Source organism: Tenrec ecaudatus, chromosome 10 (genome assembly GCF_050624435.1).
Source record: "Tenrec ecaudatus isolate mTenEca1 chromosome 10, mTenEca1.hap1, whole genome shotgun sequence".
NCBI lineage: Eukaryota > Metazoa > Chordata > Mammalia > Afrosoricida > Tenrecidae > Tenrec > Tenrec ecaudatus.
The window spans coordinates 138,257,285-138,273,031 of NC_134539.1; the positions used below are offsets into that span (position 1 = coordinate 138,257,285).

The 15,747-nt window shown below is 43.8% G+C and overlaps 1 protein-coding gene across 2 annotated transcripts in view; it reads right to left on the reverse strand.

The window, feature by feature from the left end:
- BRCA1 (BRCA1 DNA repair associated) overlaps nucleotides 1–15,687 on the reverse strand; it is a 67,121-nt gene extending 51,434 nt beyond the window's left edge. Inside the window, exons 1-7 of one of the 2 annotated variants that reach the window (XM_075561874.1) lie at nucleotides 15,352–15,687; nucleotides 13,864–13,959; nucleotides 7,246–7,299; nucleotides 3,573–3,650; nucleotides 2,880–2,968; nucleotides 2,337–2,476; nucleotides 241–337 (exon numbers count right to left, since the gene is read on the reverse strand). In XM_075561874.1, coding sequence (XP_075417989.1) covers nucleotides 241–337; nucleotides 2,337–2,476; nucleotides 2,880–2,968; nucleotides 3,573–3,650; nucleotides 7,246–7,299; nucleotides 13,864–13,931 — 526 coding nt within the window. In that variant the 5' untranslated portion in view covers nucleotides 13,932–13,959; nucleotides 15,352–15,687. Of the gene's footprint in view, nucleotides 1–240; nucleotides 341–2,336; nucleotides 2,477–2,879; nucleotides 2,969–3,572; nucleotides 3,651–7,245; nucleotides 7,300–13,863; nucleotides 13,960–15,351 lie in introns of both variants that reach the window. The other variant, XM_075561873.1, reaches the window with a different exon arrangement.
- Between the last annotated feature and the right edge of the window lie 60 nt (nucleotides 15,688–15,747).

Consider the following 15,747-nt stretch of genomic DNA (forward strand, 5'->3'; position numbering starts at 1 on the left):
CCCGTCCTAAGTGCATTTACGTGGACTTTAACCAGACTTCCTGCCTTTGGTTCTTTTATCAAGTAAGGTTCTCCAGGTGGGAATTTTAACTTTTACATTATTTATAGGACTTGTAAAATTATTTTATTTTCGTTTCTCAAATCTTGGCACGTGCATAAATTAAGACCAAAACTTTGGCAGGACTGGATTCCAAGAAATCCAGCAACTCTCATTCTAGAATTCAGGCTTGGAGACCCTTACCCAGTTCAATGTAGACAGGCTTTTTCTTCTTCTGCTGCTTTGTTCTCAGAGACGGCACAGGTCCAGGGCTAGAGGGCTGGGCGTCACGATTGTTTTCCTGCTAAGAAGCACAGGAAAGAACTTTTAGCTAATGTTTGTCTAGTTCTGTGTTTTTCTTGAAACTTGAGCCCATGAACAAAACAAATCAGCCATGATCAATTAACCAAATTTTATCTGATACCTGGAAAAGAATCCTGGTAAATAACATACCAAAATGCCTCAACCAGGTGTGATTTGAAGTTTCCCTTTTCTCTGCTCTAAATTTTTTTTAAATGAAGTATGTATTATTTGTATTTAAGCTGTTGGTGGGATTTTTTCTTTTACATTGAAAATTATGGTTTAGGGAGGGGAAGAGGGGAGGGAGGGGAAAAATGAGCTGATACCAAGGGCTCAAGTAGAAAGCAAATGTTTTGAGAATGGTGAGGACAACAAATGCACAAATGTGCTTGACACGCAATGATGGATGGATTGTGATAAGGGTTGTAAGAGCTCCCAATAAGATGGTTTAAAACAAGGAAAAGTGTGGTTTATTACCCTTGTGGAGGAGGTGAGTGTGTTCTGGGCATGGGAGGAATAGTGAAATAAGTAGCTGGTTAACAGAAGAACAGACTGTATCAGAGACTGCTCACCACTCTCACCCCCACTCTAACCCCCAGCAGTTTTATTGGCACTAATTTATACATCACACAATTCAATCGTTCAATCAAGGAGAATTGTACAATCATTGCCTTATCAATTTTAGCGCCCCTCCCCCCCCCCCCCCCCCCCCCCCCCCCCCGCCGTGGTTAAATCACCATTCAAAGGAGCTGTGCACAAACTGACTACATCTGTGGGAAGAGACACTACGTTGAGAGGCTGATGATGTGGCCTCAACAATAGGCAGAGAGATATATAAACTTTAAATATGAAGGGATTTTGAGCTCTCCTAATCTAAGAACAATTTGTTCCTGGGATGTGGCCCTGCTCCACACTCACCCTCACGCAGAGAGCACTGGAGATACGGGTGCAAAGCACACTGTGGGCAAGAAATTAGAGGGGGCCCATGCGCTCAAGTTTTTAAAGTGTAACAAACATATCCTTTGAAGCGTACACTTTATGTCGTAGTGTAGGAAAGTAAAGAGATTGATTAAACACACCTTTCTGATTATATCTGTTCAAAAGTGTAAATAAAGACAATAAAAACTCGACATTCCTAAGAACACTAGTAAAAGAAAGATTTTAGAGCCCAACAGTACTTTGATGAAACTTCCCTTCTTTTTTGTCTCAAAACTATTCCCTGCCATTGGGTGGATGCCGACTCGTAGCGACCCCGAAAAGCACAGGCAGACCTGCCCCTGTGAGTTTCCAGCACTGCAACTCCACAGGAGTACAAAACCCAGTCCTCCTCCCTCGGACCGGCTCGTGGTTTCAAACGGCTGACTTTGCCAATCGCAGCTCAGTGCAGTGCAGATCCACTCCCTCGGCCCTTTTACAAAGCTGGTACTATAAAAACCGTTACGTTTGCGATCCCAACAAGATGGACTGGCACAGGGGCGAGGTCAATGGCTCACACGTGAGTGGCATTCGGAGGACGAGGCAGGGTTCTGTTCCACTGAGCTGATGGCTCCTCACAACCATCTACAAGTACAACAGAGGGATCACTGCTGTTTCGGTGACAACCAGACACTTCTGGCTGACCTAACTTTCAAATTCTGAAAGCCGATTCCCCCTTGTCTAGGCAACTTCCCGGAAGAAATAAGATATTGCCTCATGGTAGAAGAACTGCCACAGACGGCTGGTTGAGACATGGCAGTCATCTCATGGCTGTTTTAGACAAGCAACCGAGCACATGGGCATCCCACAGCAGGAAAAGAGCCAAGGCCTCTCTGGACCACCTCAGGCACACCGCCCTTCCTGGAACTCTGCTACCGCTCCTCCATGTGAGCACGCTCCCACCTTTGCTTTCTCCTCCGACTTCTTCACTGACTCCTCATGGGAGCCAGCGAGCATCTAGCACAGTCGCTAACTCCCAATGCCCAACGAAAAGGTGCTGCCAGCAGCAATGAAAGCGGCTTTACCAAGGCAGGATTTTCAGGATTGTTCTGTCCAGGTTTCTTGGCCCGGTTCCGGTAGCCCATACTTTGGATGATAGATACTTCCTCCTTTACATGCTCAGGAGAGTTATTTTGCTTTTTTGAAAAGTTGTGACTCTTTTCAACTGTTGAATTATAAGAAAAAACACGTTATGTTCGGAGTGAGAAAACGAATGAACTATCATCAAGGAGCCCACAAGAAACTGGTGCGTCAGGACAACACGTCACAACAAACTGTCCCTGTAACGTCTTTGCTGTTATTCTAAGGCAACTTTGAAAATTCTACTCATGAGACATAGATGAACAGGCCGTCAATGTTATTTTTGCTCTTTCCCCCCACTTCAATACTGACACATTTACTTCTCAAGACTACACTCCTGAGTCTAACACCAGTGAGGTTTAGAAACACCACTACTTTCTGTAACATTAAAGCCTTATCATCTACCTAAAGAAAATCATTGTGCAAATTGCTTGGGTTAGAATGGGCAGCCACTTGAACGTCGGCCTCTAGGGCTATGCAACACTTACACTGCAATCCTGTGTCAAGTTCAAAGGCATGAATGGTTTTCAACAGCTCTTCAACAAGTTGACTAAACCTTGTACTTTCTTGCAGGCTTCTGAAATAACATAGTTTGAGAGATACCGTTAAGAGCAAGAGAGTACCACATTTTTAAGGGCCCTGCACAAAATACACACGAACTATTCCTACTATCTGAACCCCACCCAAGCCCCCATTGCTAGCTCCTTTTCTCAGGCTTTTCTGTCACACAATCATCACATTATTTTGAAAATCTAGTTAGATAATGATGGCCAAAGAAAGATCACGACTTGGGAAAATCGAATGCACTCAGTCCTTTAGAGTCCTAAGCACTTCCTACGTAGCAAGCATTGTAAACGCAGGGCTGAGACGCCACTGCCCTAAGAACACCTCACACCCGGCAAAGGAGACAAAGAAAACAGGGCCAGCAGAGGTGCTGACACGAGTCTTACTTTTGCTAAGACTCCAAGTTCCTGCACTATTCAGAAACAAAAAATGACTCGCGAATACCTCTATTTGGCCTAACACTTTCAGAAAAATGGCTTCAGAAATAATTTCCGGTGTCTGCTACCCGCTTTCATGTATCGGTCTACTCACGGGCAGTTTGATAAGGACATTGCGATGCTAAACCATGTCTTCTACCTTTTACTGTTGTGGTTCCCATCGCTGCCCACGGTATATACCTTTTGGTTATATGATTCTTACACAAAGGACACTGAGACGCCCCTTTCTTCTGGTTGAGAAGTTTCAGCATACAAAATCTATAATGTATAAAGAAAAAACGATTCATGTTACTCTCTTGTGGAAGGAATATTCAAAGGACCATGAACAGGTAAACTCACAACTGCCCTTAGGCAGTCATTTCTCAGATGTAACACAACAAATGGCTTTCTCTATGGTTTTTAGATGCTGCATAAGCAGAAAGCAGCAACACATAAGCAACGATCTATGAAAACTGAGCTTACACGCCTATGTTTTACCGTTATGATCAAATCGAACCTATTACGCAGTTAGTGTGGCACACTTAATGACATACTCACAATAATTTTAAGCTGCGTGATCTGACATAAAGAGAAAGTAGCTCATATTAAATGATGATAATTAGTTTAAAAATCCAGTTCCTGGCCAGACCGGAGTACACACATTGGTCCATAGGAGCTCTGGATACATGGAATTCAAGACAAACCCTCAGGAACAGTAGTGGGAGGAGCCATATCATGAGGGGCGGTGGGGCCCATCACAAGGTTGGGTATATAGCCCCCCCCTCCCCTCAAGGGGGATGAATAACAAATGTGGGTGAAGAGAGACAATGGACAGTGTAAGACACGAAATAATAATAATATATTATTGATCAAGGATTCACCAAGGTGGAAGGGGAGGGGAGGGAGGGAGAAAAAAGAGGAGCTGATACTGAGGACTCAAGTAGAAAGAAAATGTTTTGAAATGTTGATGGCAACACATGTACAAGTGTGCTCAATACAACTGAATGATGGATTGTTGTAAGATTTGTGAGAGCGCCCCAATAAATGATTGATAAAAACAAACAAATAAAAAACCTCAGTTCCTTCCTACAAAGCTAAAGTAATTAAGACCACATGAAACTAACGTAAGAATCAACATATTGATCAATGGAACAGAATTCAGAGTCCAGAAATAAAGTCATACATCTGGTTAATTGTCAATTAATCAGTAATTCACTGATTTACCACATGGATGCCAAGGCATTAAATGGAAAAAAAACAAAAACAAAAAAACCAGGAATCTTTTCAACAAATGACACAGAGACAACTGGAAATTCATATGCAAAAAAAATGAAGTTAGACTCTTCATGTAAAAATTACCTCAATTCACAAAAAATATCTCAAAAAGGAGCACAGGCCTAAGCTGTGTGCATGCGAAACACCTTCTACTAACTTACAGTGTAACTGGGTGAGTTTTGTCATTGTTGTTAGTGCCTTCGAGTCAGCTCCAACCCACTGCCACCCTCAGACACTGCCCGCCCGGTGCCGACCTCCCCACCGCGCTAAGGCAGTGGTTCTCAACCTGGGGGTCGCGACCCCCATGGGTGTGTGTGTGAAACAATCCTTTCACAAGGGTCGTCCGATTCATAACAGTAGCAAGATGACAGTGATGAAGTAGCAACGACAATGTTATGGTTTGGGGGGGTCACCACCGCATGAGGAACTGTGAAAGGGTCGCGGCGCGAGGAAGGCTGAGAACCTGTTCTGATGCCTGACGCTGTCACTGTGTCGTCCCGTCTCACGCAGGGCCTTCCTCTCTTTGGCTGCCTTTCCACTCGATCAAACATGATGTCCTTGTCCAGGGACTGGCCTCTCCCGACAACACGTCCAGAGTATGTAGACGAGGCCGTGCCATCCTTGCCTGTAAGGAGCACTCTGGCCTTACTTCTTCCAACACAGAGCAGTCTGTCCTGTTAGCAGCCCATGGTATTTTCCGTCTTCTTCTCCAGCACCACAATTCAACTGAACCGATTCTTTTACGGTCTTCCTCATTCACCATCCAACTTCACATGCACGTAATGCAATGGGGAACACCCTGGCTTGGGCCAGGCGCTTAGTCCTCAGTGTAGCATCCCAGCTCTTCATTACCCGACAGGGGTCTCGTGCAGCAGACTGACCTCATGCAATCAGTCTTTCGATCTCTTGACTGCTGCTCCCATGAACACTGACCATGGATCCAACAAGACAAACATCCTTGACAACTTCACAAGGATCTGGCCAACCTGTCAAGGATGTTGTCCCGTAATATGTGAATTAAATCTCAAAAAAAAAAAAAAAGTTTAAAAAGCAAAATCAACTCAGGGCAGGAACTAAAACTACCCCATGTTTGCATTTTGCCTAGTAGAGCAAAGCTGCTTACAAGAAGTCTAATGAAGAAGGCTAACGCTGGAGGGACACTGAGGCTTTTCGAAAGGTGCCCTGCTGGTGAACTGAGCAAGTACTTGTCTGCTAAATGCAAGAATGACTGTTCGAATCTCCCAGACACTCTGCGGGAGAAAGACGGCACAGTTTGCTTCCAGAAAGATTGACAGCCTTTGGACACCCTCCGGGCAGTTCTACTCGGTCCCGAAAGTTCCCAGGAGTCAGAAGAGACTCCACAGCATTGGGTTTGGCTTGAGATTTTGAAATGACTTGGGACCTGCAACTTTGTGGCTGTCTCAGATCACCAGCAAGAAGTCAATATAGCCAAGGAGCCTTGAAGAGCACAGAGCACAAAGGAAAACACTGCTCCAATTGGCTGGTCTTGGCTCTAAAGATCAACTTCTCACAGGAAAAAGAAACAATAACAATTTAGTGTTCGGTGTCCTTACAGGAATTCCTAAATTCAGGAATCCTTAGCTTATCTTCATGAATATTCTAAAATCACATTCAATTTTAAATACAAGTGCATTCAAAACTATAGTCATGAGGTAGGAGGGAATACATATAATTTGTGTTATTTATATATCCTCTGTATTAGTAAGCTCATTATCACATACAGGGTTTGTTTTTCTTTCCTTTCTTAAAATACTTGTATTGGGGGCTCTTACATCTCATCGCAATACATACATTCCTCCAGTGTCTCAAACACATTTGCACAAATGCTGCAATCGTCATTTTCAAAGCATTTACAGTGTTTGTTTTTGATTGAAATTTATTTATTTTTTTAGAAATTAGGCTGCCCTTCAAGGTAATACAGATCCTAGTTTAACTGTAGAAAAGAAAGCCCCTTGTCCCACTAAATTACCCATCCCACCTTTTTTTAACATCTCCTCTCCATCCTACTTTCTTTTTTTTTTTTTTTTCATCCTACTTTCTATGAAATTTTTTCACTCGGAAACAGACTTCCATTTCAAAAGGCAAATCCTTACATTTGTCAAAGTAACAGGACTCACTGAGAAACGAATATCAACTTTTTTTTTTTAATTTTTTTTTTTGCCGCCCCCAACCCCGCAGCTCATGAATATCAACTTAATAACTTCAAAAGGTTAATAAGTAATGCAAACAAACGAAAGCACAGGAAAAGCAGAAAGGAACAGAGACCCTGGGAAGGCGAAACCTTGATCTGCTTCTTTCACAATAGCTGTCAGTTTGCGTCCACCCAGGGACACAAAAAGCAAACAGCTATTCAAAGTGACTTCCCATGCCCCCAAACAAGGTATGCCAACAGTTTACCAGAGATGAAGGACACTGTCATTGTGGCCACTTCTCTCTGAGGCTGAGGGACATAGATTCAGGTGAGACACTGCTTCTTAACGGAAGAAATTAAGGCTTCGATGAACAGATCGATGCTTCCCTCCCCATGAGGACAAATACAAAAGCTAGCAATGGAGTCAGGCGAAACACTCAAACTTACTTGCAAAATATATGGTCACAATTTGTGGAAACCGGCTCTCGGATTAACTCCAGACTGAAAGAGGAGGGAGGCAAAAACAAGGATAACAAATGAGGCTTAATCATTTACATAAGAATAAATAAATACAGTAAAGAGTTTCATCTTTACGCTGCTACCACTGAGTCAAAGTAAGGCTTTGAGTCCGGCGAATAAGCTTGTACTAAATGCGTACTGCGCTAAGTGACAAGAATGCAGCAGGAGCTACGGTCCTCGTGGTCAGTGAACTTGAACACATCAAAGCAGAACTACACTGACCACGTCAGTACACTCCACTGAGCATTTAAAAACACTCGCTACTACTTCTTACTAATGAGAGTTCACTGACACTACCTGTTTCTTGGTGTAACTCTTGTTCCTTAACTCAGCTCTAAGCTCTGTAAAATCGAAACCCACTATTGCTTGTGGGTTTCCGCAGAGCACTATCAGGTAACATAACATTGCCCATTCTCAACAACTTGCACACGTGCAGTTTAGTTAGATTCAGTGCACTCTTTCAGAAACAAATGATTGCCTTTTTACTATTAATATGGAAACGTTCAAGCACGAACACAAATAGAATAAAATGAACTCCTGTACTATCACCTAGCATTAATTTTCGATTTAAAGCCAATGTTATTTTATCTATACCTACTTTCCCACCCCAGATTATTCCTAAACAGACCCCAGTCATTGTATCATTGCATCGATAAATATTTCAGAATATACCTTTCAAAGACATATATAACCTTGAAACTATATTTCTTTTTTAATTTCTGTAATATCGTCCATTACATAATTAATGTCCTCATTTCTCTCGTTGTCTCGTATTTGAACAGTTACATTTGTGTAAACCAGGTCCCCAAAAAGCCATCACATTACATTTTGCTGATACGTCTCGTCTCTTTTTAATCTATAGTTTTCCTTATTTATTTCAAAAACTAGGTCGTTTGTTTTGTGAAATTTTCCACATTCTGGAGGTTGCCCTTTGTAACTGCAAGGCAGGCGTTCCTGGGTGATGTACTCCTGCTGGGAAGGTGGGAGACTAACTCACCCAAAGGTGCCTTGGAAGACCGCTCTGGTCACGTGCTACCAATTGCTCATAGAGGAGTTCTGCTCTGACTCACTCCCAGCTCCCACAGCTTGGGCTCCCCCGTGTTCTTCCAGCTCTTTTCATCCGTGGACACTAGACCAGGCTGCAGGGGCCTAAGGGAGTAGGGGCTTGTAAGCCACCATGCATGGTGCTCTCATCTTAAATGAGTTTCACAAACTGAGTTTGGGCGAAGACCAGGCAGAACATCAGAGGACAGACAATGTGGTAGCTGACAGGAATCTTGTTCTTTCCATTAAATGCCTAGTTTTTTTTTAAGGATCACAAGAAAACATGGGAGACAATGACTTCATTGTGAAAGGGTTTGGTAACACGACTCTTAAAATCACAGGTTTCTGACACAGCTCAGCGCAATCAAGCAAAACACACACACCACAAAGTCAGCCAGTGTTTGTTCACATCCCTCTCTCTTACACACACACCAGTAGAGTGACCTTGGGTCAAGGACTCTACCTGAACCTGTTTCCCTTCCGGTCACTTGCTCTGCCAGGTACCTCAGACTACTCTGAGAACCAAATTATATGTAACTTGGGGAACTGCTTCACCAGCTGAGGTGCTGCCTATAAATGTTAGCATTGTTATTTGGCCCAAAGGTGATTTCGCAAAGAAAAATGCAGACGTGGAGAACTTTAATGTGTTACTAAGTCCCTATTCCTGAGATAAGCTATCATAGAAATTCTCAGTGAAAGAGAAGTTGGATTTAACTACGACGCCAGATGGCTTTCATTCTCACACTGACTCAGTTCTGAAATAATTATATTTCAGTATGGTAATTATAATCCAAGCTACATAAACATACTGTAAACACAAACTCTGAACAGATGAAAACTCCACTATGGAAAAAGGTAATGAATGACTGTCGAAGGAGAAGCTTGAGGAGGGCACAGGAGTACAAAGGAATCATTAAAATGTTCCTCTTCTGGGATCAGCCGAGAGCAAATGTTTACTAGGAAAGTGATTCACACATCCCAGAGATGGTTCGAACCCGACAGTATTTTAGGCCAACTACACGTTAGCCTTTCGAACATCCTAAGTGCCCAAGTGAGTGAGAAAAGAAGGTGGGCTAGGTTCAGAAAAACCACCCCCCACCAAGCTATACTTTTAGGCAAAGTCCTCTGAGAGTCTAGATTGTTATGTAACCGTGCATAAAAATACGGAAAGAGCTATCAGTTGTCAGAAACAATGGCCACGAAGGAATTTGAGAGGCAGGACTTTTATCCCAAGAGACCCTAAAAGCTAACAACTTATTTTCCAGATACTGTAAGGGATGTTTCCAGTGGCGACCAAGCATCAAGTAGGAAGATATAAGGGCCCTAAGAAAGGCAAACCCCTTTCCTGGGCCTGGAACTCCCAATTGCACTGTTCTGGGCTGTTCCACGGGCGAAAGCTGACGCCACCTGCTCCCGTACGGATTAGCAGGCCCGGAAATCCTACACAGGGATGCTGTGAGTCAGACTCCATGGCAATGGGTTTGTCTTTTCCAGGCACCGTCTTTTGTTTTGTTTTTAACATACCATCCCAGAACTTCCCACTAAAGCCAGCTGAAGGTTTAAAAGGGTCCATGGGTAATCTGGGTACTGCCAACAGTTAAGTACTCAACGGCAAGCCAGAAGGTTGGTGGTTCAAACCCACTTGGAGGCACCTCAGAAAACAGGCCTGAGGAGCTGCTTCCACAAGGTCACAGCCTTGAAAGTGCAGACGTCCTCCTCTGAGCACAGGTCCCCAGGAGGCGGACACAACTCAACGGCAATGAACGACGGGAAGGTTCAAAAATGACTGGGATGAATGGCTTGGGTTTAAAAGCCTAAATCTATTTCTAATAGGAAAGGAGCAAATTCAACAAGCTGGCAAAAGCACAATAGTTGATTGAAAATGAAAATTTGGCATTAACTTTTATCCCTGCGTCTTTAATCTTTATGTATCTGAGTTTTTTAATTGATGGCTTAATTTGCCAGGAGGAGAAAGCACATTACATTTTTATGACTTCATCCACGGACATGTAAAATAAATGGACCCAAATGTCACACTAGGGCTTTTTGATCACTCTCCGTAATTATCATGAGGATTCTGCAGTAAGTTGTGCTTTTCAAAAGCAATGCCCCCCCTTCCCCCCCTGTAAATTGTCATTCCCTGCTTCCCTGGTTCTAATGTTGCATAGATTAGGCTGTTCATCTCATGTAGCTCTTGCGTTTTTGCTCAGTTTGAAATGCCGAGGGGCAAAGGAGAGCAAAGTTACTTATAAATCTTGCCTCTCTGAAAAGAGAAAACATACTTGGATTTTCCTTAGTCTTATTTGACCCCATATACGAAAAACAATTTTCATAAAGCACAGAATATACCTAAATTCATCTTCCTTCTTTGGGAGTAAGTACAGCTTTCAAAGTATTTATTTTCCCTAAATTCTAAGGTTGCTGTTGAGGACAGTAAAAGATATACCAATTAAAAACAAACAAAACCTTTCTAAAGTGCACCTGTACGTGGTCGTGAACTGATCGTGAACGCATCCTTCCAGTTTTCATCCTCCTGAGCTGCCCCTCCCTCCCTCACACCCGCTCAACGCCCCCTCCGGTTACGGTTTAGTCTTCTGAGTTGATGTTTTCAACTTCACCCCATGTAGGTAATTAAAAGAGCATAAGCTAGGCAGACCTGTTTTACTTGTTAACCCAAACGGCTTCCGTTTTAACGTGACTTCAGGGGATATTTCTGGTCTACAGATTATTTTCGGACATGTTTCCAGAAGGGCTAAAGTTCACGAGCATTTAAAATTCTGTTCTGCAGTTCCCCCTTTTTGATCAGGATTTTTCTATGGAAACTGTGATCACACTGTGCGGTGATGGCAGGCAGGCACCATCCAGTTTTCCTGGTCTCACAAGGAAACAGTTCCTGGAGGCCATCACACATTCCATATCCTCTTCTTATTCCTAACTCGCCTTCCACCTAACTACAGGCCCACTGTGCCTTCCGTGGGCACTTACAAGCTTTCAAAACCCCAGACACTGTACAACCAAGTAGGCGGTGGAACAAAAGCATCAGACATGTAATTAGGCCAGTTAGCTGGGATATCCCCTGAAGCCAGGACCCCAAACCACCAATTCAAGGAACCAAATACCTGGAGGCACTGAATGCTACAAACACAACCCCAACAGTTACTTTGTTTCCCCTTTTCTGTCATTGTATCAATTTCTTGGATGTTAACACACCACTACCTATTACAATATTTTAAAAAAAGCTCAACTACACTATGAAAGAACTACTTAGTTCTTCATTTAATTCAGTCAATAAATGTTGCTTGAGTAGAACTACGAGGTCTCAAGTACAGTTCTACCTACAGAAGGCAGAAATAAATCTGAAAAACAAACAAACCCAGCCCTCACGGGGTTCGTATATTCTGTGGGAGTGAACTGCGATGGGTGGGAGAAGAGCAAAAGACAAATGACAGAATATTGAGCCGTAGTAAGTGCTCTGGAGAAGGGGATAAAGCGTGTGCTGGGTGATGAGGGGTGGCGATTTTAAATAGAGTATCTGAAAATGCCTCTCTGAAAGGTGTTTCCGCCAAGATCTGCAAGGCAGGCAATTATTAGAGAAAGGACATTCTGGGCAGAGGGATCAGCAAATATTAAAGGTCAATGGCAGGACAGTGTGTGGCATGTGTGACGGAAGAGCAGGTAACAGGCCAGAAAGACCAAAGAGAAGCGGCGAAGGGGGAAGGGAAGCGGAAAATAATTATTCCAGCTTTCCTTTCTGCTTTTCCTTGAGCTAATGCTCAAGAATGGCTTAACTCGCTTTGTGGGTTAGAGCAGTTGGAGATCATCTAGTGACTACTTGAATTTCTCAACCTCTTTTGTGTCATAGACCTCCAACAGTTATGTTTTTCAATGACTAAATTAAAAATATTTAAATTAAATATCTAATTATATTGAAGTACTGTTCATCCTAGGCTTCCCTTGGTCCTGGCAGGACTGCAAGTTAAGAACCCTGGAATACGTACAAGGAAACTTTCTGGAGTGACAGAGGCGTTTGATGCCTTAATGGGTACTAGAGCTACAAAGTACACACACTTCTGAGAGTGCATTGACTTGCATATTTAAGATCTGTGTATCTCACTATGCAAATTAGACCTTAAAAACAACGAGGACACGAGTCACTCAGGGTTCAGTGTAGCAGCAATGAAACTCAAAACCTTCCTCTAGTTCTTGAACGCTTCCTCCCCCTCAATTATCATGATCCCAATTCTGCCTTTCAGACCTGGTTAGACCAGAGGATGCACAGCCATGCAGTAGGGATCTGGAAATACAGGGAATCTAGGACGGATGATCCCCTCAGGACCAGCAGTGAGTGGCGGGAGGGAAGGGGGTGTAGAAAGGGAGAACCTATCTTGGGGATCTATGTGTAACCTCCTCTCTGGGGGATGGGCAATGGGAAGGTGGGTGAGGGGAAACACCAGGCAGTGTAAGATAAGATAAAATAATAATTTATAAACTATTAAGGGTTCAGGGGGGAGGGGGGAGGGGGGAAGCGGGGAGGGAAAAAAAGGAAACCGAGCTGATTCCAGGAACCCAAGTGGAAGGCGAATTTTGAGAATGATGAGGGCAACGAATGTATAAGGGTGCTTTACTCAATTGATGTATGTATGGATTGTGATAAGAGTTGTAGGAGCCCCAATAAAAAGATTTATTAAATTTAAAAAAAACAACGAAAACATTCTAAATCCTGTATCTTTTAAAGAGAAAAAGGAAAAAAAGGTTCATTGAGAGGCTTAAGGTTTGATAAGCTGTTGGAAGCAAAATGACAATGGACTGGGTAAACCCTCCCCTAATTCACAATAAAAAGTGTGAAGGGGGTGCGGGTGGTAAAAGGGAGTGGTCAAGGAGTTCAAGAAGGAAGAGAACATTTAGAAACGGGCTGTGGTAGCAATTGTATAATGCTGCTTGATGTGACTCAACTATGGAACATGCTATCCTGTATTAGCTCAGAGTAAAATAGTTTTGGAGAAAAAAAAGTTTAGAAAATCGAAAAAGGCTCATGCAAAGTCAGAAGGATCTGCTGACGTCTACAATGACTAGCTGCGCTCTGACTGATATGCCCAGGGTTGGTTGCAGTCAAAGGTTCTCCTAAAGACCTATCCTCTCTTAGACACCAGTCATTCATGATTTTACTTTACAGTTACGAACTATGTCCATTCCAAGTGATCAAGCTAATTTTAAGAAATAGAAGCCCAAATGTCACTAGCCCTAACAAGATACCTGCCCCAACGCAAACAAAGAATATCCATGACTTAGGAAAGATAGGGAGCTGTGTGCATTAACAGGGCAGAAAAGGAGGGAAAGTGTCATTTTCTATATATTTTTTACGCTCGTCGGTTAAAAAAAATAGCACTTTTAACAGCTTGTGAAATGATTTTTCTCCCTATAACAGGTTATGCCTACTCATTTGCACAGGAAATAATCATATACATTAGAAGAATCTTAAATCAGTACTTTTTGTTGACTTACCAGATTGGACACTCTAAGATTTTCTGCATCGCAATAAGGACATTATGCACTTCTTCAATTCGAGCCATAGGTAAAACTTTTTTCTGCTCTACTGAACTGTAACACATCAAGTACATACAACTAAGTAACTTGAAATTTTAACAGCTGAAGCTTTTAAGTGACATTTTTGAATGAGAGACTTAAGTTGCTCTAGAAACATATCAGCTACATAGTTAATGACAAAAGCCTTTATTTTTTTAATTTGTTATTTCTTAAAATTAGACAATTTTCATAATTAGTTTAAATTCTCTATTTTTCTGACTTATAACCTCCAACCTCAGCCTTTTGAACCTTTCTTTTCTCCCAGGAAGGTCACTGTAGGTTTCCCTGAGCCTGACTGGGTAGGTGGTTTGTCCCCAGCTTTCTCCAGTCATCCTGGTTGTTTCCTTTTCAGGTTTTGCAACAAAAGGAACACAACCCGAAGCAAACAACTCTCCTGACTCCTTCCCCCAGCACTGCCAATTCACCTGCACTCATCTCTGAATCCTGAACCTCCAGCACTGGCTTTTCTCTTCCTAAGGCCCATCCCTGTGAATAGCACTTGCTTCTGCTTTTAACCTTGGAAAGGCCTAGAACCTAGTTCTTTTTTGTTGTTGCTAACATTTTATTACGGTTTGGGCAAAGTTTAAGAGCAAATTAGCCTCACTCAATTTCCACAGATCTTATTTAGTGACATTAATTGCCAACCCTTCAACGTTACAACACTCTTCCCACTTCCTCCATTCTGTTTCATTTACTCCTCCTTCCTGCCTTCTGGGCTTTGTTATTAGGCAAATGCCGCCCCATGATCTCATATGGTTTTTTGTTTGAAGTACGTTTCCTTATTGATCATTTTATAGGACTGTCTGTTGTCTGGCTGATGGGTGATCTCCAGGGGTGGGGTCAATTCCAGTTTTGAAGGTGTCCACTAGTTTCTATCAGCCCAATAAATCTGTTTGTTAAGATTTTGCTCGACATTGTTCTCCCACTCCGACCAGAATCCTCTTTTGTGACCATGACAAAGTAGTGGAACCCAGGCACCATCTGGTTCGCTAGCTGCACGGAGGTCGTTTGAAGCCAATTCCTCGGATCTCTTTCCCATAACATCCGGCCTGCTCCTCTTCAAGGACCTTTCCCGGGCTCAGTCTGGTCCCACTACGTCCTCAGGGTCCCCCACCGCCACAGGCCAGGCCGTCTTCCTCCGCAGGCTCCCAGGAGGCACCGTGCAGTCCCTGCCGTGATTCCTCCAGTCCGACACTCCGGGCCCTCTTGCCGCTCCTCCCTCCGGCCACCTGGCCATCCCACCTCCCCAGAACTCCCCAGATGAAGAAACTTTACGTCTCCCTAGGTTCCGCTCCAGCTGCCGCAGAAGCTCCGGTCCGGCTCGCCTTCCCGCCTCCCACCTGTTTCCCGCTGGCTCCCCTAATTCTCTTAGGGCTCCCCGTCTCGTGCCGGGGCCCTCACCCTTACCCAGAGAAAAGCCTCCAGGCCCAGAGGCCCAGTTACCAGGACATCCCCCGGAGTCGCCCCCGGCTCAGAAAGGGTCCCCGAGATCCAGCCCGGCGGCAGCAGTTTCGATCCGATCTGTAACTCCCGCGCTTTCCTGTCGCCACGGAAACGAGCCACAGCTACAGGGATGCGAACCTCTCAAAATGCAGGGGTGAGACACGTCAGCGGAAGGGCGGGACAGAAAAAAGCAGGCCGAGCGCCGCGCGGCTCCGATTGGTCGCTTTATTCCTTTTCCCGCTTACGTCATCAGCAAGCGCCGGAAGAGAAGGAATCTCCAGGCGGCTCCGCCCCCTCGGCTCCACGCTCCCCCCCGAGTTTCTTATTACGTCACAGTCACCTGTGGCCCGAATACGAGCG